Genomic DNA, 25347 nt, shown 5'->3' with positions numbered 1-25347 from the left:
GGAATGTAAACACCGGAGATTGGGAAGGCTCGTGCTGGGCTCCGCAGCGGTAGGGTCTCCTGAGAGCACAGTCTCCTTCTCGGAGGGGCTCTGTGGCTGGGTTCCCCCCCCCCGGGGGTGGTAGTGAGGGAGGTGAAGCCTGGGAGTTGCGAGTCACCCCCTCCCTGGGAGCCCGGTCTCCTGTTGCCTCCGTGCTCCATCCAGGGCTTGCTGCGTGATCTCAGGTCAGAGGCGCAACCTCTCTGGGCCCCTGAGCCGATGGGGCTGATCGTGTTCTCCTGCCTGGCTTTGGCCCCAGTCCCTCAGCGCCACCATGTCTCTGTGCCACACACCCAGTGGGGCTTTAGGGAGCTGCCGTTTCTGGTGCCCTGCGCTGGCGCTGGGTGGGCGCCTGATCTGATGCTCACAAAAGCCCATTTTACAGACGGGAGACTGGGGATCAGAGGGGCTATGTGGACGCTGCCTGTCACCAGCGCTGTGACCCCGAGACACTGTGCGACCCAGCCTGCTGGTCAGGGGTCAGGAGGCTGCCGGGTTGGTCAGTCCTGACCTTATCTGCAAGGTTGCTCAGTCCCCGTCCCGAGGGCTTGCTCCTGCCTGGACATGTGCCCACGCGCTCTGTAGCAACAGCTGACCCCAGGCATCGTCAGCGAGGCCCCAGCCCCGGGAAGCCGAGCGGGGCAGAGCCTGCCAGGAGGCCGTCCGGGCCCAGCAGGAGGCTGGCACAGGCCGCCCTCAGGGCCTCCGGTATCTCCACCGGAATGCACCGAGCGCCCACCCCTGCCCACCCAGGGGGAGGAATGTGGCCGAGGCTACGGGAGCAGGGAGCCTGGGGGCGGGTGGTGTGGTAAGAGGCCTCCCGCCACCTTCTGGAATCCTCGGCCTGCCTCTCCCCGCCCCCACTGCAGAGCGAGCCTCTGGGCCTCCTCTCCGCAGGCTGCAGGGGCTCTGGGGTGACCAGTGTGAAGGGGTGGCACCTCCCAGGGCTGGTCCCTGCGTGACAGCGTCCCTTCCTCAGAGAGGCCTTCCCTGACCACCTGACCTACGGCCCCCTCATTTGGGCCGTTGCCCTTCAGAGCCCTAGACCATGCCCCATTGGCATCCTGGGCCAGACGCCTCCCTGCAGGGCCCTCCTGGGCACCGTGGGGTGTTCAGCAGCATCCCGGTCTCTACCCACTAGCGGCCAGTAGCACCCTCCCCTCCCCCAGGCAGGGCAGTCAGCCGGACAGTCAGTATGTCCTGGGGGGACTGTCCTGGGATGAGACCCACTGCCCCAGACCTTCCTGAGATGAGACATTAATTGTCCTCTTCCCCAGGCCAGGAGCTCCCCGAGGACACGGGTCACCCGTCCTGAACGCTGCAGGGCCCGTGCCTGCCCAGGGGCCCAGGACAGCGTCCCGGCCCGCACGGCCACCTGCTCGAGGTCACAGCAGGTCAGGGGGGCGGCGCCTCCTGGCTGGGCCCTGCAGGACATCCTGGGGCCTCAGAGTCCCAGAGAGCCTGTGGAGCTGGGCAGGGAGCAGAGAAGCTGCCCAGAGCCCAGAGGAGCTGTGGGGCCGGGCTGTGCCGGACAAGCCCGGGCCGCGCCCGCTCACGCGGGGCAGGAATCTGGATTCCGTCACTCTCCACCTGGGTTTTCCAGGCCCAGCAAACCTCTGTCCCTGGGCATGTTTCTGCAGCAGCTGACATGCTCGGCTGCCTGGTGCTCAGAGGCTGGGCTGGGCCCCACAGGCAGCCCTGTCCACCCGGGCCCCCTGCTGGGTGTCCCCAGGGCAGAGCAGGGAGGTGAAGGACCTTCAAACCGCCACTTCTGAGTGCTCCGTGCCTGAAAGCCCACCATTAACCCTCCTTAGGGCTCAGCTTGGGCGGGGGGGCGGGGCGGGGGGGTCCTCTCCGCCGGCACAAGGGCCCATCCTGGCTGCGCTGCGTCCCACCCCTCCACCCCCAGAGCCCGAGGCTGGGTTCAAGCCCTGCCCTGCATCCTAACTCCGTGAATGGGGGGAGCCACTTCCTCTCCCTTGGCCTCAGTTTCCTGCGCTGTACATGCTGCCGGTTCCTCCCAGGGCAGGAAGAGCCGGTCCAAGGTCACCTCCCAGACAGACAGACAGATAGACCGCAGTACCTGTTTCCACTGAAGAGCACAGCAGTAAAGGGGTGGGTGGAAGAGTGGTCTTTCCCTCCCGAGGTCTGTGCCCGCCCGCAGGTGTACAAGGCCCCCAGCTGCCCGGTCCTGTTGAATGCTCCCCTCCACCCATGGGGGAAGGGAGAACAGCTTCGACCTTCTGATGGGGCAGCTGAGGCTGAGAAAGGAGATGGGGGACTTCCCTGGCGGTCCAGTGGTTAAGATTTCACCTTCCAATGCAAGGGGTGCAGGTTCGATCCCTGGTCAGGGAGCTAAGATCCCACATGTCTAATGGCCAAAAACCAAAACATAAAACAGAAGCAATATTGTAACAAATTCAATAAAGACTTTAAAAATGGTCCACATCAAAAAATCTTAAAAAAAAAAAAAAGAAAAGGAGAGGGGCCGGGGCCGGGGGGTCGGCACTAGAAAACAGGCCTGCCCAGTTCCCAGGTCTCAGCCTTAATCACTGTGCTGCCCCTTCAGGATGGCGGGGCCCAGGACAGAGGTCAGCCTGGAGCCAGACCCCGGTGTCCGCCCCCAGCAGGCCTGGCCCGGGGGGTAAAGGTGGGCCTTGCTGCCTGCTCTCTGCAGCCTGCTTGCTTTGAACCTGAAACTCCACCGGCTTGGCTGGAACGTCGTGGCCTGTGGCCAGCATGCTGAGCCCGCAGCATGTCCACGAGGATGAGCCAGCTGGACGCTGTGTGCGTGCCTGGGGCGGAAGTGCCTCCTTTCCTGTCCTTGGCTCAGTCCTTGTAGCCCGGCCCCACCGGAGGGATGGGGCCAGAAGATGGACGTTCTTGGGTGTCTCTGACCTCAGAGTCCTCTCCGCTGGGTGTCAGCCGGGGTCCGGGAGCCCGGCCCGGCCCCCCACTCCGCCTCCAGAGTGCCTGCGCCTGTAACTGGGGAAGGGGCCCGCGAGGGCCTCCCAGGAGCCACCCAGACCTGCCCCAATGCCAGCGCAGTCAGCAGCACGGCCTGCCTGCCTGGGGGAACATGGATGTAAAAACCCAGGGGGAAAACAAAAACAAAAACAGAGGCTTCCCTGGTGGCGCAGCGGTTGAGAGTCCGCCTGCCGATGCAGGGGACACGGGTTCGTGCCCCGGTCCGGGAAGATCCCACATGCCGTGGAGCGGCTGGGCCCGTGAGCCATGGCCGCTGAGCCTGCGCATCTGGAGCCTGTGCTCCGCAACGGGAGAGGCCCCAACAGTGAGAGGCCCGCGAACCGCAAGAAACAAAAACAAAAACAAAAAACCCAGGGGGTGGAAGCTCAGGGTTTGTGTTCCCTACCACGTGTAGGTTATACCTCAATGAAAAAATCTCATATGGTAAAATAAATAGAATGACAAAAGAAAGTAAAACAGAAGAGAACGTGACACTGGCCAGACACTCTCAGGCTCCCCCAGGCTCTGACAGCCTGCGAGTAACGATGCCCAAGGCCCCACAGCCCAGGTCACCGAGGCTGGGCCCACGTGCTGGGGCTGCACGCCAGCTGGGACCTCCCTTGAGCCTCACGGAGACTGGGGAGGGCCGGCATCTGCCTATCTCCCTGAGGCCAGAGGATGGTCTGGAATCACGGCTGGGGGCGGTGGCACCGGGACCTGCTGGGTGGGAGCCCCTCTGAGGCAGGAACTCTGTCGTGAGCTGGGCCTTCTCCTGAGAGAAGAGGGCAGGCAGGAAGGGCCAGTGGTCACAGCTCCTGGCCGGGTCTGCACAGGGAGAAGCCTGTCCCTTGGCCCTGAGCTGCAGCTCACTCTGGCCCGCGCCCAGGCCCGGAAGGAGGGTTTCCTGGTTTTGGGGCTGGTTCCCTTCTACACACAATACATTTCAGGCTGACCTGGCCCCACCCGGCCCAGAAGCAGCCACTCTGGGAGGAGGAGGGAGGCGCCCCAGGAAGGCTGTGAGCCTCGCTTACCTGTCTGTGAGGTGGGCCCCCAGGATGGTGCTGGGGGATGGGCAGCGGATGCCGCACACGGACACCATCCAACACCACTAGCCGCCGTCACCCAGCTGGGCGGCCTGAGTGAGGACCCGTGAGACACTGGGGTGGTGACAGTGCAGCTTCTGGAGTCGTCAGCCCAGGGTTCAAATCTATAGCGGTGGGACCTGGGGTCACAGCATAATAATGATGGTGATAGCGGTGACGAAGAAGGTGGCAGTGATGTTGACCGTGACGATGGGGGTGCTGAGGGCCTCCTGAATGCCGCATCCACGCTGAGCACCGCCTGTGTTAACCCTCCAGAGCGGTGCTCTTACCGCTGTCCCTACTTTAAAGCCAGGAGGAGGAGGAGACAGCTAAGCTACCTGTCATACAGCTACGAGGCAGAGGGAGGGTGCAAAGTCAGCCTGCCATACTGATGGGAACTGGAAGCCAGGGCGATCTAGAGCACTTGGGGGTGCAGCGGGCAGTAACAGGTGTATGCTCTGTAGACACGGAAGTGCTCGGGGATCCTGATGGGGACCATCCTGCTGAAGAGCCGCTTCTCTGAGCCCCTGGGAGCTGCCCCGGGAGCTGCAAAAAGGGCTCAGGACAGTGTCTTCAAGTGCCAGGTCCTCCCATCCCCAATCCCTTCATCCCACCCAGCCTCTGGCCCTTTTCCAACCTGGAGACCCCACAGGAAGCTCAGTAAACAAGTCACCCCTCGGGCACGGGGCGAGGGGCCAGGGGCCTGAGGGAGGTGCCGGCCCCCTTCAGCCGGCAGGAAAGTGGGCAGAGAGTGGACAGGTGAGCCTCTGCCCTTGGGCCCCTCGCAGGGCTGCCTGCAGGGTCAGGTGCAGCTCTTGGGCGCCCCATAGTGGCTGCTGGGGAGAGTACAAGTGGGATGTGGTGACACCTCTCCCCAGGTTCCTGACCTCTGGCGGCCTCCAGCCTGAGTAGCTGCCCTCGGCCACTTCAGATGCCAGGAGGCCCTGCTGATGGAAGGCCCACGTAGGCTCCCTTCAGGGACCACTGGCTCCTCTGTCTGTGGGACCTGAGACTTCACACAGCAGGGTTTCTTAAAGGTGGGGTGGGCTCATCCAGATTTCACAGGCCCGAGGGTGGGGTCACAGGGCTTCCTTTTGAAGATCTTGGCCTTGGGATCCCACCTCGGGGAAGGTGAGACTGTGATGTCTTGTGTGTGCGCCCACGTGTGTGCATGCGTGCGTGACCTATAGTCTTAAATGTTTGGGTTTTTTTTTTGCGGTACGCGGGCCTCTCACTGTTGTGGCCTCTCCCGTTGCGGAGCACAGGCTCTGGACGCGCAGGCTCAGCAGCCATGGATCACGGGCTCAGCCGCTCCGCGGCACGTGGGATCCTCCCGGACCGGGGCACGAACCCATGTCCCCTGCATCGGCAGGCGGACTCTCAACCACTGCGCCACCAGGGCAGCCCCACCTTGATCATTTTTAAGTGTGCAGTTCAGCAGTATTAAACACATACATAATGTTGTGCAGCTGTCACCACCATCCATCTCCAGAACTTTCTCGTCTTGTAAAATGGAACTCTATACCCCTTAGACACTAGTACCCCACTCCCATCTTCCAGCCCCGGGCTCCCACCATTCTACTCTCCATCTAAATTTGACTCCTCTAGGTACCTCGTATGAGTGGAATTACACAGTATTTGTCTTTCTATGACTGGCTTATTTTAATTCGCAGAACATCTTCAAGGTTCGTCTGTACCCGTGTCACAATCTCTTTCCTTTTTAAGGATGAATAATGTCCCACTGTATGCACAGCCCACATTTTGCTTATCTGTTCATCCACCCATAGACGCCTGGGTTACTTCCACCTTTTGGCTCTTGTGAAAAATGCTGCTGTGAATATGGGTGTGCAAATACCTCTTCAAGACACTGCTTTCCATTCTTTTGGGTAAATGACCCAGAAGTGGAATTGCTGGATCACATGGTAGTTCTTCAGTTTTTGAGGAACCACCATACTGTTTCCCACAGCAGCTGTACTATTTTACATTCCTACCAACAATGCACAAAGGTTCCAATTTCTCTATATCCTTGTCAACACTTATTTTTATAATATATTATTTTTTATAGTGGGCGTGAGTGGTACCTCGTTGTAGTTTTGACTGGCATTTCCCTGATGATTAGTGGATGCTGCACATGTTTAAATGTTCCTATTGGCCATTTGTATATCTTCTCTGCTGAAATGTCTTTCGGAGTCCTTTGCCCAATTTTTTTTTGCGGTATGCCGGCCTCTCACTGCCGCGGCCTCTCCCGTTGCAGAGCACAGGCTCCGGACGCCCAGGCTCAGCGGCCATGGCTCACGGGCCCAGCTGCTCTGCGGCATGTGGGATCTTCCCGGACCGGGGCACAAACCCGCGTCCCCTGCATTGGCAGCATCGGCAGGCGGACTCTCAACCACTGCGCCACCGGGGAAGCCCCTTTGCCCATTTTTGCATTCGGTTGTTGTTGTTGATTAGTTTTAGGAGTTCTCTCTATATTGTTAATACTAATCCCTTATCAGATGTATGATTTGCAAATATTTTCTCCCATCTTTGGGTTGCCTTTTTACTCTGGTGATGGTCTTTTTAAGAAAATTTTATTTAAAAAAATTTTGGGTGGCCATGCCACGAGGCACGTGGGATCTTAGTTCCCCAAACCTGCACCCCCTGCATTGGAAGTGCAGAGTCTTAACCACTGGACCGCCAGGGAAGTCCTGATGGTGTCTCTCTTTTTTTTTTTTTTTTAATGAATTTATTTATTTTTGGCTGCATTGGGTCTTTGTTGCTGTGCACGGGCTTTTCTCTAGTTGTGGCGAGTGGGGGTCTACTCTTTGTTATGGTGTGTGGGATTCTCACTGTGGTGGCTTCTCTTGTTGAGAAGCGTGGGCTCTAGGCACACGGGCTTCAGTAGTTGTGGCACGCGGGCTCAGTAGTTGCTGCTCATGGGCTTAGCTGCTCCATGGCATGTGGGATCTTCCTGGACCAAGGCTCGAACCCGTGTCCCCTGCATTGGCAGGCAGATTCTTAACCACTGCGCCACCAGGGAAGTCCCCCAATGGTGTCTTTTTGATGCACAAATTTAATTTTTCATGAAGTCCAATTTTTTTTGGTTGTTGTTGCTGCTGCCCGTGCCTTTGGTCTCATATGCAAGAAATCATTGCCAAACCCAATATCATGAAGGTTCTGTCTTATGTTTTCTTCTAAGAGTTTTATAGTTTTACGTATTGTGTTTATGGACTTGATCCATTCTGAGTTAATTTTTGCAATTGGTGTGAGGTAAGGGTCCAGCTTCATTCTTTTGCATGTGGAGACCCAGTTTTCCCAGCACGCTTGTTGAAAAGACAGTCATTTCCTTCTTAAACGGTCCTCGTCAGCTTTTTGGTGCTCCGGGGCTCTAGCTGTCTCCGTCTCCTGCCTCTCAGCTACAATCTGGTTTTTTTTTTTTTTTTTGCGGTACGCAGGCCTCTCACTGTTGTGGACCCCGTGCTGCGGTGCACAGGCTCCGGATGTGCAGGCCCAGCGGCCATGGCTCACGGGCCCAGCCGCTCCATGACATGTGGGATCCTCCCGGACCGGGGCACGAACCCACATCCCCTGCACCGGCAGGCGGACCCCCAACCACTGCGCCACCAGGGAAGCCCCAGAGACAATCTCTTGATGACCAGGCCTAGCTGGGCTGACCCACACACTGACAGACAGGCAGGCCAGCTGTGCAGACCCCCAAATGAGACAGACTGGCACCTGGGACCCTTTGCTGCAGGGCTTGCACCTGGACAAACGTCTCCTTGAGCTACACAACATTGTACAAAAAAACTGTATGGGATGAAAAATAGCAGCATAATGCACACTGGAGGCAAACTATGGACAGAAAGATACAAAAAGACCAAAAACCCAGCTGCCACTTTTAAAGAGCTGGGAGCAAGAACAGGGTACATGGAGCAAAAGCAGGGTCCTGCGCATGCGCCCTGCACACCCCACCACCTAAGGGGTGGGCAGACCACCTAAGCCACCCCTCTGGCCCGAGCCCTGGACCTGCCCCTATCCTCACCCCATATAAGAAACCAGCTCGACTCCCCTGGGGAGCTAGCAAGGGAACCTGTTACTTGTTTCCACTCCCCCCTGCTGCAGCAGGAGCCCCGATAAAGCCTTGCCTGAATTTCTTGTCTGGCTTCTTATCAATTTCTACTGATTAGGGAAGGCCAAGAACCCTGGTCCGTATCACAACCACAAACATGAACACGTAATGTCTGTGCACGTGCTGGGGGTCCTGGAAAAACTCACATCTCTCACGGCTGGCATGAACATGGAGTGTGACCTTCCTACAGGGCGCTGGCCTCGGTGACTCACTCCTGATGCCCAGCTGCTGGCGCCCAGCGGAAGCAACAGCAGACACACTGCCCGCAAGAACACTGGTTTCCGGGTACGAGGGAACTGGCGGCCTCAGCCCCCACCAGGCCCAGATGTTAAACCCTCCCAGAGCCGCACAGAAGTTGGCAGTGACTCAAATGGGGCACCGTGTGGCCAAGCTGATGGGGAGCATTTGCACGTCACCACAGCGTGAGCAGACACAGTCCTGGGAAGTGAGCTGGGAGCCCAGCCTGGGAGGATGGGGAGGGCGTGTCAAGCAAAGGGGCCTTTGGACTTCGGAGACTCCACGGCCAGGCTCAGCCCGGGCAGCAGGCGGAGGCCAAGTGCGCAGGGTCTGGAGTCCACCCACGAGGGGCCTTCCCTCTCCTCCGCGAGATGAAGCCCAGGAGGATGTTTTAGTCGAGGCTGCAGGGCACGCCCCCAGGAACGCAGGGCGGGGGACCCTGGGAAGTCAGCTCTGCAGCCTGGAGTTTTCCTATTTTCTTCCTTAACGGACCCTTAGCACCAGGAGAGACTGCTCCGTGGAGGATGGAGTGGGCGTGATGTGGGGGGAGGGGTCCTGGGCAGGGGCCGGATGGTGCAGGGAAGGGCTGAGGGGGCTCGACCTGGTTCTGCCACGAGGCTTGGCCGAGCTCCTTCCCCGCTCAGGCACTGGTTTCCCGAGGGGTTGTCTTCCACGGCCTGGGAGGGCGCCCCCCACCCCAGCCCTGCCGCTCCTCCCTCAAGACCGCAGGGGCTCTCCCCACTCTTCGCTCTTAGAACCAACGGCGCCCCTCCTGCGTCCACGTTCATGATGCCCGGCTTGTCTCCGGGGAAGCGCTTCGGTCCGCAGCTCTCACGTGCCCGTTCCAGGGCCCCCGGCCCCCGCCCTCGCCCCCCGGGTCCGCAGGTCCTGACTGAGCGGCCGCGGGCACCGGGCGGTCCCGGCGACGGGAAGCGCCCGCCCTGGGCGCAGCCCACCGCTGCGGGGACCCGCCCGCGGGCGCCCTCGCGAGTCCGCGCCGGCCACCCGCCCAGCACGGCGACTCGCCCTCGAGGCGCGGCCGCGGCCACCTTGCGGTCGCCAGACGTCAGGAGGCTCTCACCCGCCGGAAGCAGAAGTGCGTCAGAGCGGCCGGCCTTGCTCTCTGCGTAGAGTCGCGGGGGCGTGCGGGACCCGGAAGTACTCGCCAAGGCCCCGCCCCACCCGCTAATAGCACTGCCGGGGGAGAAGGCCCTTCCTCTGTGCGCTCGCGCTCGTTGTGGTGCCACCAGGTAGGTCTCGCGGCCGCGGTCGGGGTCGGGGCCGGGGCCCGGGCTGGGTGGCGGCGCGGGGGCCTGGGTCGGGGCGGGGCGGGGCGGGGACGGACTCGGGCGTGCGTGGGTCGGGGCCTGGGCGGGGTGGCGGCCCGGAGCCCGGGTCGGGGCGGGGACGGACCCGAGCGCGCGGACACGGCCCGTCCTCACGGCGCTGCTGGGGGCTCCACAGACGCTCCCTCAACATGCAGAACGACGCCGGCGAGTTCGTGGACCTGTACGTGCCGCGGAAATGGTGAGCATCCTCCGCCCCGGTCCCTGCATCCCCCGCCGCCGCCACCGGCCGCCGAGCCCTCTCCCTGCCCCTCGCTCGCCGAGCCCCGTCCCCGCTCACTGCGCTCCCCCCGCAGCTCTGCCAGCAACCGCATCATAGGCGCCAAGGACCACGCGTCCATCCAGATGAACGTGGCCGAGGTGAGCCGGGCGGCGGGACGGCTTGTCCCCTGGGGAGAGGCGAGGTCTGGGCGGGCCTCACGTCGATTCCCAAACCCCAGGTTTAGACCCGAAGGCGTTTGGGTGCACCTCTTTGTGACCCCCATTCTTGATTCTCGATTCATAGGTTGACAAGGGGACAGGCAGGTTCAACGGCCAGTTTAAAACCTATGCCATCTGCGGGGCCGTTCGCAGAATGGTGAGTGTTCCCCGGCCTCGCTCAGCGGGCCTTTGAACCGGAGCGGCATCTCCCTCCCTGTTCCCACCCTGAGCAGGTTCGTTGGCAGAAGAGACTGCAGCCTGCTGCACTGGACTGTGCTGGCTGCCAGCCCCTTCCTGGGGGTGGAAAAGGGTGCTCGGGGGCCCAAGAAAGGGCCCACCCTGAGAAAACAGGCAGGCGATGACCTTGGAGCTTCCCAGTTATCACAGCTCCTTGCAGCCCCAGGGGTCTGACCCCTGTACCGTCAGGGGTCTGCCTGATGCTAGCGTGTCTGCCCTTGGTCGGTTTGGACGGCAGTGTGGCTGAACCTCTGGCCAGCAGGGTGCCTGGTCCCACTGTGCGTTCTCCCCTAGGGCGAGTCAGATGACTCCATTCTCCGACTGGCCAAGGCTGACGGCATTGTCTCAAAGTAAGAGGACGGGGGTTTGGGCACAGAGGCCCAGGACGTCTTTGGAGACTAGGTTTTAAAGTTCTTCCTTTTGTTCTAGGAACTTCTGACTGGAGAGGATCCTGGATGTGGAACGTGTGTTATAAATAAAGAGTGAAAACCTATCTGTTGTTTCACTTCTGTGCTTCGGGTTGGGGGAGGGAGGGTTCCTCTGTGCTCTGGAGGGTCGGGGCTGGCGTTTTGCTGTGATTGGAAGGGGCTGGCCGGCTGAAGGGCAGCCTATGACACGTTGCAAAACCAAATTTTACTTAAAGCACAAATACATTACTTTTTGCAAACAGATCCATGACACTTGACTAAACAGTGAGGTCAGATGGCCACTTAAGCGCTCATTTAAGTCCACAGCGCCTCCTAGGCACTGAGGGCGTGGCCCCAGGCCCTTGGATACAGATGTCTGGGCTGGTTCTAGGCGGTGACATTTTAGGCTGGAGTTTAATGCCTTAAATACTGGCTTCATTTGAGTACCACACAGTGGCAGCTGTTGACATTAAAAAGGACGCAATGCACTAAAGGGAAGGTTACAGACGGGTTTGGTGAATGACTAATTCTCACTACACGAACAGGTAAAGTTTCTGTATCAGCCATTCTAATTAACATCTGTATAGACATTTCCAGGAAGATGTGTTCCTCAAGGCTGAATTGTAAACCAGGACGTACATTTTGTAAGTCGGTCCCCTGCAGTGCCTGTAACAGGAGTGTCCTTGAGACGCTGTGTTGGCTGGACAGGTCACTTGCAGAAGGGTTGCCTGGAGCCTAGCAGCTTCATCCTTCCAGCCCTCCTTGGTGCACGTCAGGTGTGGGAGCCATCTTGGGGAAGACGGGGAAGAGGCACTCCTCAATAAATAAGGTCAGGATACAGACTGGGGCTTCACGCTCCGTCCTGCAGTTGTCCCCCTCTCCTCCCTTAGCCCAAGCGGCTGACTGAGGAAGCAGGAAGAGCAGCCAGCAGGGCGGGAGCCGCCGTCCTGCACCCCTGCTGGGGTCTCAAGTTGCTGGTGGTTGAGCGCTCTGATGAGGGCTGGCCTCTGTTCTGCAAAAGCACCGGTGCACACGCGTAGAATGCAGGGTGGGGCTGTCCCGGAGCCCCTCCAGTGACAAGCTTATGGGACAGCAGTAGGGAAGCAGCTTAATGGCCCAGCCAACACGGTCCTTTCTGAGAGCAGCTGACCCGTGAAGGAGAAGCTCCAGCCCACGGTCTTCAGTGTTTCTGGTGGGGCAGCAAGTGGATGAACTGGGCCATGTGTAGCGTAGAGAAGCTGGCGTGCCGGGCACACACCTGCCCAGGACAACGACCGGCCTTTGGGGTCGGCTTGGTGTGGCGGCTCCTCTGGCCCAGGTGGCTCCCACTTCCTGCCGGGAGAAAGAACGCTGGCCCGACCCTTGCGGGGAGGCAGGGCTGTGAAGGGGTCAGTCTCCTCCCTGCTGGAGGCTCAGGTGTGGTTCAAGTCACAACTTCAGCAGACGCCGTTTAACCGGCTTCTGTGCCCTCAGGAAAAAAGACCCAAAGAACCAAATCCTACACGACAGTAAACACGGTTTCTCCACAATATTGCGTAGGAAGATCAAGAGCCAGCAATCCAGTCATCCTGAAGGTCCCCAGTGTCGTGGGCAAGGGGCGGTCTTCCCGGTGAGACGGATCCTTGCGTGGGGTGGGCTAGTTCTGTGCCCAGAGGCCTGCTGGGGTGTGTGACCCCCAACAGGGCATCGGGACTTCACAGTGATGTGATCCTTGGAAGAACAGAAGTCTGAGAGTAAAAAAATGAGACTAAAACCAACCAGGGGTCTGCTATCCTTGGCTTCGGCTGACGCCAGAGCTGTGTGTGTGGATGTGGGTACGTGGGTGCACACCCCCCGAGGGGGCTGTGCTGGGCTGGGAAGGAGCCGGGCCGAGGGGGGAGTGGGGATTCCACAGTGCGGTCTCCACGTCCGAAAACCCCAAACAGCCGAGATTAATGCCCCAACAGGTTAACGCTGGCAATCCAGCGCGTGCAGTGAGGTCTGGAGACCCAGATCTCCACGAGACACTAGTGCAGTGGCTACGATGGTAGCAGAAGGCTGGGTGATGCAAAGAGGAGAAAAGCTGTGAAGTCAGGATCCACCACCGCGCAGCATTAAGTCCTGGTGCCAGACCAGGCACAGGAAAAAAAGAAACAACAAAGCCCCACATTTTGTTCACGGAGGAACGCAGCAGGGCTCTCCGAAATACCGCGGTGGTGTGGTGTGCTTTGGAATGGAAGCCATGTCCCTCCAGGGAAGCCAGGGCGTGGGGGAGCGGTGGCACCAGCCGGCGAGGGCCGCGGGTCCACACCCAGTGCCTGGAAATGCGCCCGCCGGCCCACGACGTGCCAGGAGCGCCCACAGGGGCCGGGCCACGCTAGAACTGCTGCGTGAGGCGTCGGTAATGAGGTAACACCTGGTTCTCGGGAAGGTAGAGAGCAAGTTCCAGGGCCACGAGCACCGTGAACTCAAACCCAATCAGATCCCGTCTGTTGAACCGAAACTTTTCTTCTAACTTCTGTGTTGAAGAAGAGAGAGGGGTTGAGCTGCGGCCCCTCCTCCGGTTCCCGGCCAGGCGGCCAGGTGGCTGGGTCTGGACGTGGGGGGTGGTCCTGCCTCCCGCAGCCGGGAGCGGGGGGATAGGGACGTGCATACTCACATCGATGAGCTGCTTCACGTCGTTCTTGCGGAGGTCGCTGCTGATCTTGGCGGCCAGCAGCACGCAGGCGCCCGCACACAGCTTGCGGTTCTGCTTGTTGACCTTGCCCTGCAGGATCAGCTTCTCGAAGTACACATAGGCCATGGACACCGTCACGGGCTCCAGACCGCTCTCCTCAGACAGGTTCCACATCTCGCGTTTCAAACTGCGGGTTTACACGGGAGCCAAGGGCTTTGGGGCCAGGAAGCGCCCACGTCCCTGCTTGAGGGGTGTGCCTTTGGGCCACCAGAAAAGCGCCATTTCCTCCCAGAGGCTGTGGCCCGGCGCTAGGGCCCACGTCTTGGTGGGCGGGCAGCAGGCTGGTCTTGGTCTCCACTTGGCCCTCGGCTGGGCCCGCGGCACCCAACTGTCCTCAAGGGGACCCCCCGGAGGACAGAGTCCCCGTGCTCCTGTGGCAGTGAGGGGGCCGTGTGGGGAGGGAAGGTCAGTGCAAAGGCCCTGAGGTGCGGCCGTGCTGAGGCAGAGTCTGGACCTCTGGCTGTGAGGCCTCAACCTCGTCATCTATCAAGTGGGGACGGTCACAGGGCCCGGCTCAGGGGCTGTGGGCACCAGTGAGGAGGAGCCCTGCAGGTGTGGGCAGGTATGAGAAGCACCGAGGGCACCTGACCAAGGAGGCGGCAGGGGAGCTGCTGGCACTGGCCTGGCTGGCTGGCGGGAGGGGCTGAGGAGGGGCGCGTCCCTTTCTCAAGCTCAGGGATCTGCGTGGACCCGGCCTGGCGGCAGCAGTGTGAGAAGCCCCTGTCGGGCAGCGGGCTTGGGGACGCCCGCCTCGGCCCTCCTCACCTCCTGATTTTGCTCAGCGTCAGCTTGATGTGCGGGAACTTCTCCCGGAAGGTCTCGTTCATGTCCTTCTTGAGGTCGGAGGGCTTCACGTACTCTATCACTGTGGTCTGCGACGGATAAGGACCGTCCCCATGCAGCCCCAGGGACGTCTGCACGCCACCTGGGCCTGCAACCGTGAGGCCCCGGGCCCGAGAGAACAATGCCAAGACGTGGGGGAGGCTGGGCCCAGGGCGCGTAGCTGCCCCCGCCCCTGGTGCCAGCCCACAGCCCAGCCCTGGGCGGCGCCCCTACCATGTAGGACGCGAAGATGAGGACGCGCTTGTGCTTGCCGCAGGGCCACTGAGGGTCATCCAGGAGGTCGGGGTTGTACTCCAGGGCATCCCCTGCGTCGGCCCCTGCGAGCAGAGGGCAGCCCTGACCCACCACAAGCCCCGGTGAGTGGCTTGGCCAACCCCAGCCTAGTGCCAGGCAGCAGCTGTGCTGAGGGCGTCATCGTGGGACAAGGAGAGTGGGGTCAGGGGCTCCAGGTGTGGTCCCCCTCCTCGGGGGCCGGGGTCGGGGAGGACGTCCTGATGAGGAGGGGCCCCCGCCCAGAGCCATCGGTGGGTGCAGGTTCTCTGCGGCTGGGCTCAGGGGCAGCACAGGGCGTGTGCTCTGGGGGCCCCCCTCCTGAGAGGCTGCGGCGGACCCGCTCCCCAGGCTTGGGCTGAGGACTGTGGGGCCACCTGCCCTGCTCCCGGTCAGGGCCCTTGGGCTACCTAGTTCCGAGCCAGCTGGCGCTGCCCTGGGCGGGATGGGTTTGCATCTGGGCCCCAGCAGAGCGCGGGGGGCACTGGGCCGGGGCTGAGGTGGCGGGCCATGGCTGTCCGGCTTGAGCGTGACCAGGGCGTTGGTGGGGTACAGGAACTTGGCGTAAGACACAACCTGGCAGGCAGTGCATCGGGCTTAGCCCCGCCGCCCCGTCCAGGACCAGAGGTCCAGCCAGGTCCCTCCTGACCGCTGCAGCTCCCGCCGCCCAGGGCTGACGCTGCTCCCCGCTTGCAGGTTCCAGAACGCCCCGCCCCTCATCTGGGATCTGCAGCCGGAGCTCTTCCCTGCCTCGGGGGCCCCGACCTCCCATCGTCACCAGGCCCCCACGAGGCGACCGGCCTGTTTGGGCGTCTGCTCCTACCTTTCCATCTGCCCCCAGCTCGACGCCTTCCAACTGGAAAACCATCTCGGAAGACACGGAAACGCCGCCGGACGGATGCCTCTGCTTCTGGCTGTCCACCCTCAGGTCACTGCAACGCATGGGACAGGACAGAGCTGCCGGCCCCGCCCCCGACCTTGCGCAGGTGGGAGCTGAGCCCCAGGGGCCCACAGCCCCCCACCTCCCCACCCTCGAGGCCCTGTAGCAGCCTCAGCAGGGGTCACGAGGACTCCCGCTATGAGAGCCGTCTCTGTCTCAGCTCCTTCCTGGTCCCAGGCCCTTCCTGTTCAATCTCCCTGGTGGTGGGCTGGCCTCGGCTTCACCTCAAGTCACTTCTCAGGGGTGCGCCCTCCGCCTGCAGCCACACCCTCGGGCACACGGGTCCCGATGCGCCGTCCCCACCCTGACAGCCGTCTCCCTCTTCCCGGGACTATGCGCTGGGCACAGCTGCCTGGCCTGGTCACGGGATGCACAGCAGTGTCCCGCCAGGAGGAACATCCCAGGCACCGACGTTTAGCAGCTCAAACGGGATAACGGTGCGGACGCGCCCCTCCCCGAGGACCAGGACCCAAATGGCCTTCGAGCTCTCAAGCAGCTTCGGCAGAAGCTGGTCTGCTGGCCCCGTGTGAGGCTGCGATGGTGTGGAGCTCCCGGCCGGTGGGGACCAGCCGCTCACCTGACACGCAGGCCTTCTCCATAGGGCAGGACCGAGAAGGCCGCACACAGGGACCGTTTGGCGCAGATGAGCACGATCCTGCGGGAAGGATGGGGTCAGGGCAGGGCGGCAGGCGTTTCCCTTCCTGCCTAGACTCAGATAGGAACTGCCCCAGGCATTGGGGGACGCCCGGGATGGCAGTTCATACGAGAGAGGCCAGGCTGTGCAGACACCAGAGGCAGAGGCACGTGCCCGAGGACGGCTGGTCAGGGAAGCCCATCCTCGGGCATCCCAGCACGGCAGGAGCCTCACAGCATCAGAAAGCACCCAGTTCCATGTTCCGAGACAAAGTGGCCCGAGAGGGGCCGCTGCGTGGGGCACACAGCAGGGAGGATGGCGTTTCCTTCCTCTGGGCATGGCTCTGCCCAGCCCAGCCCCAGTTCAGCAGGGAGGACGACGGTGGAAGACCCCCTTCCCTGGCTGGGACCCTGGGCACCAAGGGTCCACTGAAGCCAGCCCGGCGCTCAGTCTGCCGGGGGCCTGCTCCTGGGCCAAGCCTGTCATGCTGGGGACCACGCTGGGGTTCCAGGACTGTCCGAGCTACAGCCGCCGCAGGGAAGACGCAGCACTGCCCGACCAGGGCTGCCTGGTAGGTGCCTGGGCACGGCCTCCAGCAGGAAGGGGAACGGTCTGGAGACGCTTTGGGTCAGGGCAATGGCCTCAAGGCCAGGAGGGCAGAGCGTGAGGGACACGGGGCATGAGGGACGGGGCTTCTACAGATGTAGGGCCTCGGAGGGCTGTGCTGGGCGCTGGCTATCACTCTGCAGCCCTGTTCAGGGAAGCCAGATGCCCTCTGTGTTCCCTTCTCCCCCAGACACAGCCCACCACTCTGCCTGTTCCCACTGTGTTTCCAGCATCCCTGTGTTTTAGACTTCTACTCAAGGCTGCGGTGGACGGGTGGCTCCTCGCCCGGACGTGCTGAGGACCCCAGCGTTTGGTGAATATGGAGGGAAGAGGGTGGGATGGGGAGAGGGTCCACTTCCGAAGGGACATGGGCTGGGCCGTGTGGGCGAGCAATTCCTTAGCGCGCTGAAGGAAGAAATGGCTGCTGACAAGGGCAATACCCCGGACCCCACCGGGCACGAGGGAGGACCCGCTGGGCAGCCACAGGGCGGGGCTGGGCTGGCACACGCTGGTACCTGCTGTTCTTGGTGTCGTACTGCCTCATATTCTTGATGAAGTGCGTCTTCTTCAGGCCTTTGTGTCTTGGGGATCCAGATGTATGTTTGGTTCTGCAGGTGAAAAGGAGGTGACTCTTCCCCTCCTGGGAGCCTCTCTGGCCCCAGGAGAAAGGACGGGGGTGAAAGCGGCAGGTGGGGCTCCTTACCTTTGAAGCGAGGCACATCCCACCGTGTCTTCCAGAAACTCGAGCGAGCAGCGCTGGGAGCCTACGCGCCTTCTGTAAAGAGGACACGGCAGGGCCTCAGGGTACCGTCCAGAGGCTGCCTCCTGCGCCCTCCTCCCAGAGGCCCAGCGTGCTTCTCAGGCCCCGACGGGGCCCCCAGGCCACGGGCCGGAAGCAGGTCTGCGGTGAGGCCTGAGTGTTGGGCAGGGCCACCCAAGGCCACAAGAACCTGAGGGGGACATGGCCTCAACATGGCCCAACCGGGAGGGATGGCTGGCCGGGCCCTGGTCTGCCCACTGCCTCTCGGAGCTCAGCCGGGGCCCCGGGAAGGGGGCGTGGTGGGGCTGGACCGGGTCCCGCGGCGGCTCTGCCACGTCCCGCCGACCCTCTCCCGCCCACCTCAGCGTGTAGTGCTGCCCCGGCCCAGGGCACCTAGAAGCCTCCCCCTCGGCTGGGCCGCCCTCCCTGCACCAGCCCCCGCCCCCGGCCTCAGGGCCCTGGCAGGGGCTGTTCCCTCGGTCTGGAACCTTCTTTCTCCAGATCTTCCCGTGGCTACGTCCCCCTTGACTTGAGGCTCAGTTCACACGTGGCCCTCCCCCTCCCCAGGGCAGCAGCAGTCCTGGTATGCACGTCAGGGAGGTGTCTGCTTGGGCCTGTCGCCGGAAGCACAGTGGGCGTGCTGAGCTTGCGGTGCTCCCCCACCCTTGCCTCCTGCCTCTCAGCTCACCCCCGGGGAGCATAAAGGAGCCAGAAACCCATCAACCCGCAGCCCCACCTCAGCATCGTCCAGGCCTGGCGGCCAGAACTCTTCCCAGACCAAAGCCCTGCCCAGGGACAGGGAGGAAAGCGCTTCTATTAGACCCACACAGAGGGGAGTCTGAACGCAGACATGTGGCTGCGTGGTCAGGAGGCCCCCTGGGCTGGGGAGGTGGCCTCAGTGACTCCTCGGGAGGGGACACAAATGGCCTTAGGTCAGGCCTGAGGCTGAAGGCTAGAGACCCCCAGACGTGCTGGGCGGTCGGGGAGGAGTGTGTCCCGGTGACCACAAAAGGGAACCAAAGACCGGCTGCCCGATGACAGTCGGGGGCTGCCCCCAGCCCTCTGAGGTGCTGACGGTGCTGGGGTTGTCCCAGAGACAAACCGGGTGTTTGGTCTGGTTTAAAACCATCCCAGGAGGCGGCCTTACCAGCACACAGGGAGCTCGGGAGGGCAGCCTCCCACCTGGCACTGGGCCCAGAAACCCTGCACAGGCTGCACCCTCAGGTCAAGGTCACACACCCAGGTTCCTGCCACCAAGGCCACCAGCAGGGACCGCTCAGGACAAAGCCAAGAAGCTGGGCTCTGCTGCCCCACTCCTCCTGGGCTCAGGTCACCGTGGTTTACGAGATGGAGGAACACGGTCTCACACTCAGCCTGGGCCGGGCAGGTGCCCAGGGCCCAGGTGTCAACGGCAGCCGTTCCCTGAGGCTGAGCCTCGCTGCGGAGCCGCTCCTGGAAGCTGCAGCCTGCCCTGCTGCCGCCTCCCTTGCAGCATCTCACGGGACCCTCCCCCTGGCAGGACCCCTGGCGTCCAGACGACGCCTGGCACGGTCAGGCCATCTCTCCCGCGTCAGGCCAGGTGGGAAGGCGGCAGCAGGAGGGGCACGTCAGGCAGACACCCAGCACCCAAGGAGGCCTGCGGTAGGGACTGGTGAGCACTGGCCCCACGGTGGGCGATGAGGCAGGCCCTGCCCTGAGAGGGCGCCCCACTGCAGGTGGACGTGCAGGACCCGTGCTGGGAAGCGAAGCCAGCCTGGTGGAGACGGGAACGCCCCACACAGGTGTGCGTGTCCTGCCCCGCGGGGCTGGGCTCAGAGGTCCCGGGCAGCAGTCCCGCGTGGCCTTCTCAGGCTTGCTTCCTCAGGTAATTTCCCAGGTGAGGCCCGATGGCTCCTGCACGCCTGGGACCTCGCTTACAGGGCCCAGAGGCCAGCGGCAGTCTCCACGGAGGCAGCCAGCCCGGGGGCACAACCAGCACCCCCGCTCCCGGGCTGCCTGAGCTCTGGCCCAGCGCGCTCCAGGAGACCTCTCTCACCCCACCGAGCGGCAACACCTGATCCCAGCTGGTTTCGTGCATCTCTATCTTTGTGGTTTTCTTCTAGATTTTCTTCTCTGTAAGCATTTTATACGTAAACTCAATCCTCACAGCCCTCAGCGTACAGGTGGTGAAACTGAGGCACAGAGCTGGCGGGAGTTAGGGGCTGGGAGCTGCGCCCTGCCCCCCGGCGCTGCCTCTGCCCCTGGATTCTGCCACCGCCCCCGTGCCACCCCCCCGACCGCGCTGGGGGAGCTGGAATCAAGGCTGCTCCGTGCTCTCAGGGCTCCTTTCCTGAACTCGGCCTGTGTCCGTGTGATGCTATTTGGGTTTGGGTCCAGAGACAGGGATGACGCTGACGAGGGTACCCTGAATCCTGAGCACAGACCAGGCTGGCCAAGTGAGGGGCTGTTGCTTTCGAGCCCCCCACTTCCCACCTCCCACCCCAGAGGAGCTGGCCCCGCGGCCCGAGGGAGGCTGAGAGCCCCGCTGGGATGGGGACCCTCCGGGGGCCGCCAGGCAGCCGCAGGCTCGCTCGTCCCAGGACGGCGACTGGCGCCCGGCCCCTTCCGTAGGCGGCGCCCTTTCCAAACCCACTGCTGGCCGGTCGACCAAGGAGGCAGCCTCTCAGGAGTCCCGAGGCGGGACCTCCACGGTCTCCCACGTGGCCCTGGGAGGACGGCACCCCTGAGCACTCGCCGCTCTGGAAACGGCTCAGAATCCCAACGCTGACCACACGCCGGCCCGGGCCTGTAGGCACGACAGGAACGTTCCAGCAGCTCTACCCGAAACGACCCCCACTGGGAGCAATCCTGCCGTGGACCCCATTGGGAGCAGGCCCCTGGAAGCGGTGTGTGCAGGGCCCGGCTGAGGACCTGAGCGGGGATAGGCGGTGCCGCGCCCCGGGTCCTGCTGGTCGGTGGTCAGGATGTGCGCGCCTCTCCCTGTACACCCGTTACTCTGTTTAAAAAGTGCTACAAACAAACTACAAAGAACCAAGTCTGGGCTCCTGCCGCCTCAGCTAACACCCTCCCACTCCCCGACGTGTGGGCAAATGCAAGTCCCAGGGAGCCAGGAGGCCCTCCCGGCTAAGCCGTCCAAGGCACACGGGATGGTGCCCCCCACATGGCGGCGACTGGCCCGAGGCCGCCTGCGCTGGACTCTGTAGGGAAGATGGGGTCGGGGGCACAGGGGACCACCCACTGGCTCACGTTCACAGCTGCCCCTTTACAAACCGGTGGCCCATACTCGCCTTCCCCCAGAGACAGGCAGGAAGAGAAATCGCCACTTTTTAGACGTTGTTTCCACTTGATAAACTCCTTCACTTTGTAACTGAAAAAACGGCCCAGCTGAGAAGAGAAGGGCTCCTGCCTAGTTGGGAGACCACTCAGTCCGAGCCAGGGGCCACGTGCAGGGGCTGCTGTGCGTGGGCTCAGCCGGTCTGAGAACGGGCAGGCCGCTGACAGGGGCCAGCACGACGACACTGAACCCTCCCCTGCCAGGAGAGTGTGGGCAGGGGTCCTGTCCGGCCGGCCCACCGCTTCACCCGGGCCTGAGCACGGGGCCTGGCACATCACAGGCCGTCGTGCATCCTTGTTGAGTGAGTGGGTCGCCCTAGGTGGGTCCCTGTCTCACCAAGTCCCTGCCAGCTTCCCCGGGTGACAGGACCCACATGTGGTCCTGGGCTGGCCTCCATCTCAGCAAGGCCTCTGGACCCCCTCTAGGCTCCAACCTCAGTGACCACTTCCAGCTGTTTTCCAGCTGGAGAGCAAGAAACTCCCAAATCAGTGATGTGAACAGACTGCCAGACACTCCACCGAAATCGCTTTAACTCGGACAGGCGCTCGGCAGCCTCCAGAGCGCTAGGCGGCTCCTGGCTAAGACGGCAGCTAAAATCCGCCCTTCCTCGGGGCCAACCCTGCGCAAGCCCTTCCGAATCGCAAGGGTTTCTGCTCCCAGCTAACCCGGCCACGCCCCCGGCTCACCTTCCCCCGTGTTAGTGCCCTGGACTAACGACTAATGACGACTGCTGGGGGTTGAACAGTGTCCCCAAAATATGCGAAGTCTTCACCCCTGTCACCTGTGACTACGAGCACAGCTGCAATAGGGTCTTCACAGGTGTGACCAAGTTAAGGTGAAGCCCTTAGGCTGGGCCCTGACCTGATGACCAGCTGGGTCAGGGTGTCCTTACAAGCAGAGAGAAACGCCAGGTGAAGACAGAGACACCAAGGAGAAGCTGTGTGAGGACGGAGTCAGAGACTGCAGGGTTGTGGCCACAAGCCCAGGACATCTAGGGGACCCTTACCCCCGAGCCCTCCCAGGAGCAAGGCCCTGCCCACGCCCTGACTCAGGCTGTAACTTCCAGGACTGTGAGAGGAAACCCTGCTGCTGCCTGAAGCCTCCAAGCGCCCCCCACCCCCGGAGAGAGGAGGGCCAACATGACAGAGGAGGGCGCAGCGGTCTGGTGGGGCAGGAAGAGGACCTGCAAGCCTGTGTCTGACCCATCCGGAGAAGCCCAGAAACCCGGTAAGCGCTAGGTGACCGTGGTGTCGAAATGAAAGCAAAGTTCTAGGGAGGAAGGTAAGGATTCTGATGAGTCACTCACTGGCTTAGCAGCAACAGCCGCACCAGACTATGCCCTGAGCATGAAACACAAACTCCCCACCGTGGGCTGAGCTGTGAGCACACCCTGGGCAACCGGGATGTAACACAAGTCCTCGCTCCCCGGGCCGGGCCACCGTCACCCTCGCTGAGCCCTGGCCACCCAGCAGACCTCACAACAGCCCCTCCGGCAGGCAGTACCTAACACAAACCCATCTCACAGAGAAGCAAACTGAGGCTCAGAGAGGCTGTGCCACCTGCTCTGAGTCCCAGAGCTCCTGAGAGGTGGAGCTGGAATTCCAACCAGGTCTGTCCCCAAAGCCTGGGTCAGACCACCACACTCATGACACAGACTTTGGGAAAAGACCCTCAGGATTCTCTCCATTCCCCAGAACAACTTAGCCTCGAAGTCCACAGCCTACAGCTGGCAGCCCCCTTGCTACTCAGCAGCGACTACCTGCGGCCCTGCCTCTGGGCCCAGGGAGCACAGAGAGAAACGGACAGTGCCCACCCCAGGAGCCTGCCATCTGTCAGGGGAGGGTCAGTGACTCTCAGACCCAAGGGCTGGGCCCTGTGCTCGGCAGCAGAAACCGAGGAGGGGCAGAGTCTGGGGGGGCAGGTGCGGCCCTGCGACATCTGAACGGGGATTTGAAGGCCAAGTGGGAGGGAGGGGCAGGAGAGGGCTCCTTGCACAGGCCAGGCCAGGGGAGGAGGGACACAGGGACCGTGGAGGGTGCAGCGGGAACACCGAAGGGTGCCTGACTTGTGCCACATCCCAGCCTGTTCTGTGTCCCCAGAGCTTGGGCCCCTCACACGCTCTTCAGAAGCAGCACAAGCACCATCAAGCCCCATCGCCAGGCAGGGCTCCTGGCTACAGGCGCTTCATTGCGTCCCCGCATTCGAACGGCTTCGCGGGCCAGGCTGCTGGCCTGTCGGTTCACAGCGAGGGCCTGGCCCCCGACCAGGGCGCCTGAACTGTTTGCTGAATGACACACGGCCTGCCCAGCACCACACACAGGGCTGCGGGACCGGGAGAGGAGGGCACAGCGCAGGCCTGGCCGTAGGTGAGCGGGACCCTCGAGGCCTCACACAGTGGACATCCCTGCCACTCTGCCCTGGCGTGCGGAGTGACTCGAATGGGACCTGGCGTGAAGGGAGGACTGTCCTCGGGCTGATGGCTGCCAGGAGACAGGACCACTCTGTTGGAGAGTCTGCCGGCTGAGGAAAGCAGGCTTTGGGGCAGGGGGCACAGACTAGAGGGGCAGAGCTCAGGGGTGGGGGTGGCCCTGAGATGGGCTGAGGCGTTCCTAGAAATGAAATCAGGGCAGGGGGAGTGCCTGCGATCTGGGATGTGACAGGCCCAGGGGCCCTGAGCTCAGAGTGGACAAAGGAGGCAGGGGTAATGGGGGGCCTCCAGTGACCAGTAGCTGTGGGATGGGGGGCTGGGAGGTCTGGCCTGGTGTGGGAGACTCTGGGGCTAGATGTCACAGTACAGGGAAGATCCCTGGCCCACATGGAGGGGGTCACCCAGTTTAGAGAACGAAGGGGAACCCAGAGGGGGTGTTTGTGAGTCCCTGTGCCAGCAGGACTGGTAACAGTGGGCTGGGGAAGGGGGTGTGTCTGGAGCTGACAGGGCTCTGTGTCTGGGGGCTGATAAGGGCTGAGGGAACCCCAGACTCATGTTCAGGGGACCGACAAGATTGAGAGGACCCTGACCCCGTATTCAGGGGTGGCAGAATTAAGGGGACCATGACCCTTAAGTTTGGGGACTCACGGGGCCCGAGGAGACCCTAACATCCGTGTCCAGGGAGTTGACAGCTTGCAGATGACTCCCGACTCTGACATCTTAGGATGGTGGGGCCCAGTCAAGACTCCCTTCTGGGGCTGGCAAGGCGCAGGACACCCCAACCCTCTGTCCCTCACTGACAGGGCCCAGGACACCCCAACTGGTGTCTGGGGCTCACAGGGGATCAGGGTCACCTCCCGGTCTCCAAGTCCTACGCTGACAGGTCACTCAAACCCTGTGGCACGAGCTGACCCTGATCTTCTGTAGGTCACCTCAACCCCACATTATGAGCTGAGCCAGCCCAGGGCCACCTGCCACCCTGCTCACTGCGCTGATGGCCCCCAGGTCACCCCGACCCTGTGTCCCGGGCTGTCAGGCCCCCAGGCCCCCTCAACTCCTTGCCTGGGCGACTCCACTGCCTCCAACCCTGAGCCCTGGGTGACTCCGCCAGGTGACCCCGACCCCCGCGGTGACCCAGCCCCAGGCCACCCCGCCGCCCCCCAGGCCCCAGGTGACCCGGGCCACACTCACCTCTGGCGCTGCCCGTCCAAACCCAGGCTCAGGCCGAGGCCCAAGCCGGCGGGCGCGGGCGCGGGGCTGAGCAGGCCCTGGGGCGCCGAGGCCCGGCCCGCGGGTCCGGGCAGGGGCAGGCCGGCGGGGGGCGCGGGCGGCGGCGGCGGCGGTGGCGGCGGCGGCGCGGGCGGCTCGCGGGCCTCGGTGGGCGGCGGCGGCGGCGGCGGGGGCTTCTCGCCGCCCGGGCCCAGGCTCGGGGGCCGCCCGTCCAGGGAGATGTTGTTGAGAAAGAAGAGCGCGGCCTGGCGGCGCCGCGAATCCCCTCGCCGCCGCAGCGCCTGCGGCGCGGCCCGGGTGGCGGGGCCGGGGGACTGGTCCGAAGACCCACCCGCCGCAGCCGCGGCCATCCTCCGACTGAGCCCGCCGCCCGCCCGCCACCGCCCTCCAGCTCGCGCATGCGCCCGCGCCCGCCGCCCATTGGCCGGGGCGCACCCGTATGCAAATATATCGCCGTCACGCCCGCCCATTGGCCAGCGCGGGGCGGGCGGGGGGAGCGACTCCCTTGGGTCCTAGAGCGGGTTCCGAGGCGGCCCAGGGGGAGCCGGGAGAAGCCCCGAAGCCTGGCTCTGGGCGAGCGGTGGAGGTGCCGCGGGTTCGAGTCCCTGACTCGGAAGTCGCGGCCCCGGGGCGCCAGTGCTCTGTTCCACTTGCTGGGCTGTGGCGTTCGTGGTCAGCGTTCTTAAAGCCTCGTCTTTAGGCTCTTCCCCTCTTGGGGTGTGTGTCTTTGCGGGGGCGGGGGG

At 62.8% G+C, this 25347-nt stretch overlaps 2 protein-coding genes across 2 annotated transcripts; one reads left to right on the top strand and one right to left on the bottom strand.

Annotated features, from left to right (window-relative positions):
- The first annotated feature begins 9592 nt into the window (after positions 1–9592).
- Positions 9593–10929, top strand: RPS21 (ribosomal protein S21). Its single transcript, XM_060032630.1, has 6 exons — positions 9593–9683; positions 9898–9960; positions 10076–10139; positions 10285–10356; positions 10731–10786; positions 10866–10929. Exons 2-6 carry the CDS (start codon positions 9911–9913, stop codon positions 10873–10875), a joined length of 252 nt encoding a protein of 83 aa, XP_059888613.1. The 5' UTR covers positions 9593–9683; positions 9898–9910; the 3' UTR covers positions 10876–10929.
- A 1485-nt stretch (positions 10930–12414) lies between these two features.
- On the bottom strand, positions 12415–25074 carry CABLES2 (Cdk5 and Abl enzyme substrate 2). Its single transcript, XM_060033297.1, has 10 exons — positions 24566–25074; positions 17556–17627; positions 17368–17460; positions 16190–16267; positions 15496–15604; positions 15083–15248; positions 14616–14719; positions 14325–14431; positions 13482–13686; positions 12415–13340 (listed from the first exon to the last, which is right to left on the bottom strand). Exons 1-10 carry the CDS (start codon positions 25072–25074, stop codon positions 13200–13202), a joined length of 1584 nt encoding a protein of 527 aa, XP_059889280.1. The 3' UTR covers positions 12415–13199.
- Positions 25075–25347: the final 273 nt, after the last annotated feature.

This window comes from Delphinus delphis, chromosome 15 (genome assembly GCF_949987515.2).
Source record: "Delphinus delphis chromosome 15, mDelDel1.2, whole genome shotgun sequence".
NCBI classification, from domain to species: Eukaryota; Metazoa; Chordata; class Mammalia; order Artiodactyla; family Delphinidae; genus Delphinus; species Delphinus delphis.
Note: the sequence above shows the minus strand (reverse complement) of the source record. Positions and strands in the feature narration are given on the sequence as shown.

Bases quoted from the DNA above. Each gene is read 5' to 3' on its own strand.
- RPS21 (XM_060032630.1), top strand. From the start codon at position 9,911: ATGCAGAACGACGCCGGCGAGTTCGTGGACCTGTACGTGCCGCGGAAA. The intron at 10,140-10,284 runs GTGAGCCGGGCG...CTCGATTCATAG, and splicing joins TCCAGATGAACGTGGCCGAG to GTTGACAAGGGGACAGGCAG. The intron at 10,357-10,730 runs GTGAGTGTTCCC...GTTCTCCCCTAG, and splicing joins GCGGGGCCGTTCGCAGAATG to GGCGAGTCAGATGACTCCAT.
- CABLES2 (XM_060033297.1), bottom strand. From the start codon at position 25,074: ATGGGCGGGCGTGACGGCGATATATTTGCATACGGGTGCGCCCCGGCC. The intron at 17,628-24,565 runs GTGAGTGTGGCC...TCCTCTTTACAG, and splicing joins TTGGACGGGCAGCGCCAGAG to AAGGCGCGTAGGCTCCCAGC. The intron at 13,341-13,481 runs GTGAGTATGCAC...TCTTCAACACAG, and splicing joins ACGTGAAGCAGCTCATCGAT to AAGTTAGAAGAAAAGTTTCG.